Source organism: Aplysia californica, unplaced genomic scaffold (assembly GCF_000002075.1).
Source record: "Aplysia californica isolate F4 #8 unplaced genomic scaffold, AplCal3.0 scaffold01653, whole genome shotgun sequence".
Lineage (NCBI taxonomy): Eukaryota > Metazoa > Mollusca > Gastropoda > Aplysiida > Aplysiidae > Aplysia > Aplysia californica.
Genome location: NW_004798923.1, coordinates 23,360 through 28,332, shown reverse-complemented (window position 1 = coordinate 28,332; position 4,973 = coordinate 23,360). Strand labels below are relative to the sequence as shown.

The 4,973-nt window shown below is 43.4% G+C and overlaps 1 protein-coding gene across 1 annotated transcript in view; it reads left to right on the top strand.

Annotated features, from left to right (window-relative positions):
* Positions 1–798: 798 nt before the first annotated feature.
* LOC101859075 (solute carrier family 22 member 8) overlaps positions 799–4,973 on the top strand; it is a gene marked incomplete at its 3' end in the record, with an annotated part of 22,028 nt that continues 17,853 nt past the window's right edge. Inside the window, 1 exon segment of the mRNA XM_013090898.1 lies at positions 799–948. Coding sequence (XP_012946352.1) covers positions 799–948 — 150 coding nt within the window.

Here is a 4,973-nt window from a genome sequence, read left to right as displayed (position 1 = left end):
CCCAGAAACACATGGACACAATAATGGTAATTTAGTGATTGGAAAAAGTACGACAGACAGACAGACAGACAGACAGACAGACAGACAGACAGACAGACACACAGCCACACAGACAGACACACAGACAGACAGACACACACAGACAGACACACAGACAAACAGACAGACAGACAGACAGACAGACAGACAGACAGAAACACAGACATACAGACAGACTGACAGACAGACACACACACACAGACAGACACACAGACAAACAGACACACACAGACAGACACACAGACAAACAGACAGACAGACAGACAGACAGACAGAAACACAGGCAGACAGACAGACACACAGACAAACAGACACACACAGACAGACACACAGACACACAGACAAACAGACACACACAGACAGACACACAGACAAACAGACAGACAGACAGACAGACAGAAACACAGACAGACAGACAGACAGACAGACAGAAACACCAGAGGGAAAGTAAAGAAGTGGGACCTTCTTGTTGTTGGTTTGAGTAAGTGAAAGGAAACACATCGACGCAATAATGGTCGCTTAGTGCTGGAAAAAGTCTAGACAGGCAGACAGAAACAAGAGAGGAAAAGTAAAGAAGTAGGACCTACCAGTGGTGCCCTCCAAACTACCCGCTATAGTCTAGTCGAACAGCCAGAATTCAAGTCGAATGTTTAGAAGTCAAGTCGAATAGTCAGTTGTCAAGTCGAATGTTTAGAAGTCAAGTCGAATAGTCAGTTGTCAAGTCGAATAGTCAGTGGTCATGTCGAATAGTCAGTAGTCATGTCGAATAGTCAGCACTCTAGTCGAATTGACACAGCTCTTGTGTGCGCCCTGCTTAATCTGACGTCTCTTCAGGCCGGGCTCGCTGTGCCGCGCCCTAGCCAGACCTCCGAGGTGATTGACCGCTGGTCATTCCACGACCGCCGAGACGTGCGTGTTACATAGGCCTGGTCGGAGAGGTCTATGGGGAAATGTGTGGCATCGTGGGGAAATCAGGCGCTCCTCAAACTAATAGAATAGAAGAAAGAAAAAAGATTCCCTTTTTCCCAGGCCGTTGGGAAATTCTTATCACTTTTTTTTTCTGTTTGGATCTTTAATGTTCATTTTAAAGCCATTTTGTGTGTGGATTTTTACTGAGAAAGATTGATCAAAGGCACAAAAAAGTAAATTTGCACTTTCAAGACGGACGCTCAATCTTTGGGAGTCACACAACTTCTGTGGTCATTGTCTCGCAAATCTTACTTCTGACACTAGGCGACCCCCTCCTCCTTCATATGCGAATATTTTGGCTTCTATTTAAGATACATAGATAATATTATGACATTAACCAAAACAAGGCACAAAAAAAACTTTAAAGATAAAAACAATGGCTGCCATACTATAACATACCCAAAAATTACCGAGCGCCTGGTTTCCCCGTGACATGACTCTAATGGCTTTACGCCTGGTTATGGCTCGCAGATGATCCTCGCTCGCCTTTGTTTTAGTAAAGGGTTAAACGGTAATTGCTACCCTAGAATCCCATAGTTGTATCTGCTCAGTACCTAGCTCTGGGACCTTTGACGTTAAGTGAGTTTCACAACTTTTTTACATGCAATTTCTAAAATATCTCGATAACACCACTGATTAAGTGTTCAATTTTGATACTGCTGATGTAATAATATAATAACATAATAATTTTGTTTTTGACTTCTAACTCAAAAAGGCCAACAATGTCAGATAGAACTTTGTAATTCTGAGGCAACGAAGAGAGCTTGCAACAAGAGTAGGTCATATAGTGGTCAGGGTCAGAGGTATTACGTACTAGGGAGGAACATGCACAGAAAAAAGGGAGGAGAGACAAGGGGGACATTTATAATCGATAAGAAAAAAGGAGCAAACCACACCAGACCTGCTGCCAACTACCGACGCAGGCAATCTTCTTACTTAGCTTTTTGGTGTTTGGTTTTGTTTTGTTTTGTAAGAGTATAACAGGACTTGCAACACGAATACGCGGCGAAGAACAGAGGTATTACAACAGTGTAATATACAAAGAAAGGAGAGGGGGCAGATGAGGACGAGATATAATCGATAGGAAAGGAGTAAACCACGCCAGACTTTCCGCCAACCGCCAACGCAGGCAGTTTTGTTTTGCTTTGTTTTGCTTTGTTTTAGCAAGAGTTTAACGACACTCGCCACACGAATAGGTCATGTAAGCTGCGAAGATAAGGTGAGTTACAAAAGGTTATATAGATCAACAAAGAAAGGAGGGAGGAGATAATAACATCAGGATGCTAGATGATCGATAGGAAAGAAGGAGTAAACCACGCCAGGCCTTCAGCCAACCATTGGGGCAGACACTTCTTGATTTAGTCAGCGTTTTACAGCACATGCAGCACAGTTAGGTCATAGACAAGCACCGAAGATAAGAGGTGTTACAAGAGGGTAATATACCCCCCCCCAAAAAAAAAAAAAAAAAAGTTAAAAAATATTTTTAAAATTTTAATTAAAAAAATAAAAAATTAATACATTAATGAATATATAAAGATAAGAAAAGAAAAGAAAAGAAAAGAAAGAGAGAAATACTTTTTAATGAAAAGTGAATCAATAAGAAAGGAGAGGGGAGAGATAATAATACAATAAGAGGACAATAGATGATCAATTGGAACGAAGGAGGAAACCACACGAGACCATTTGCCGACTATTGATGCGGACCGTTTTATTGATAGAAAGAGTTCAAGGGAACATGTAGCAGAGTTAGGTCATATCGTAAGAGGCTAAAATTAGACGTGATGCAAGAGTGCATTATACTCACCCCAGCCCCTCCCCCCAAGAAAAAAAAGGAGTGGGGAGAGATACGGACGATAGATGATCGATAGGAAGGAAGGAGCAAACCACACCAGAACGTTTGCCAACCATCACCGTAGACACTCTTCTTAGGTATGTTTTGTGTGTTGTTTTTATCAAGAGTTTTACAGCACTTGCAACACAGTAAGGTAATATAGGTGCTGAAGCCTGCAAAGAAAAGAAGGCATTTTTCAACTTATTTTAAAATGTAGGTGTTTTACGCCACTATCGACACACACACACAAAAAACAAAGGAGGAAAGTTAAAGACAATACATGTCTGATAGGGAAGAAAGAGCAAACCACATCAGAGCATCCGGCCATGACGCGTGCAGAAGATCTCAAATCCTTTCCTAGTGCGTACGTCCATAATTATTTTATTTTTAAAAAATGTTAAGTGTTTTACGGCGCCTGCAATTGCATAAGGTCTTATGAATGAGTGGGACATATAAAACATTTTCAGTCTGTAGGAAATTTTGAATTTTGCCCAGTGGCGGCCGAAGCCTATTCTTTTTCAGACTCGATTTTAGACCACCAAGGGATCTTTAACGCGTGCAACTTGCACTTGGGACTACCAACATTTTTTGCTCTTGTCCGAAAAGGCTAGGTGTAGATCTTTCCTACCAGGAGATCAGGGGTTCGGCTGAAAGACAGCAGTAAGAAGGAGTCAATGGGTAGCAGCTGATAGGCTGTGGAATGAGTCAGGAACCCAGAGGAGGGGGCAAAAAAGGTGAGGGGGGGGGGTCAGAAAGTGGAGGCGAAAGCAGACGACAGAACATTGCTAGAGAGCTGGAAAGGGGGTGAAAGAAGACAAATTTTAGTGAAGAACATTTTTCCCCGTCACTACCCGGAATCGAAACCGGGACCTTTCAGTAAGACGCAATCATATGAGTCTCTAGTCCACGAGATCTACACCTAGCCTTCTCGGACAAGTGCGAAAAATCTCGAGGGGCCCCTGGGCAAGTTGCGCACATTAAAGATCCGTTGGTGGTCTAAAATCGATAAGAGTAGGCTTCGGCCGCAACCCGGGCAAAATCCAAAATGTCCTACCAACTGAAAAAGTTTAATGTGTCCCGCGCGTCCATATATGACCTTATGCAGTTGCTAGCACCGTAAAACAGTTACGAAAAAATATAAAAAATGACCACGAGAGCACCCGATTTTGGATAGATCATTTTTATCGCTGGAGAGGGAAATTACTTTTCTTTGACCAGCCCACAACGTTCACGAGGCTAGGGAAGAAAATAGAGAGAGTTTAAGAGCAAAAAGGGGGGCTTTCGTGGTCTAGAGGTTAAAGTGGTCGCTCTCATTCAGTGGTGGCGGGTTCGAATCTGGATAGCGGAAGAACAATTTCTTCTCTAAAATTGTCTCCTTTCACACCCTTCTTGTTTTCTAACAATAATCTGTTGCCTGATTTCATTTCCACTTTCTAACCCCATCCCCTCACCACCCCCCCCCCCTCTTCTGGGCTCCTCACTCTTTCTACAGCCTTTCTACTGCTACTCCTTGGCTCCTCCTTACTGTCTTTCGACCACACCCCTGATCTTCTGGTAGCTTTCTCGGTTAATGGCAAACAATCTCCAAGGTACCGTGTGCACGTTGCACTCGTTAAAGATCCCATGGTGGTTCAAAATCGATAAAATTAGGCTTCGGCCGTCACACGTGCAAAATTCAAAATTTCCTACCTTACCTATTTTACTTTACCTCATCCGTCCTCTTGTACCTCTAGGGCGTCGAGAGGAGAAAGAGCTTCCTGTCTCTAGCAAGTTTGATGGCTCGGTTGGGTGGGATATTGTATGTTCTCAGGGTATCCTTCACACCCTGGATCCTGGTCTTTCTTGGTCTTCCTCTCGCCTTGTACCCTGATACTTTCCTGCAGTAGGCTTCACTGGCAAGCTGGTTAGGTGCCATACGTGTGAGATGTCCAAACCAGCTGATTGTTTGCCTTCGAATGTTGTAGAGGACAGGTGTTGTTCCCACCATTTCTCTGTTCTAGTTGTTTCTGACCATGTCCCGTCTGGTTTTGTTAACGGCTCTCCTTAGACATCTCATCTCGTAGGTGGTTATCTTACGTTCCAGACTTTTGGTCAGGGTCCATATCTGGTACTTGGAGGTCAAGGAGGGAGGGGG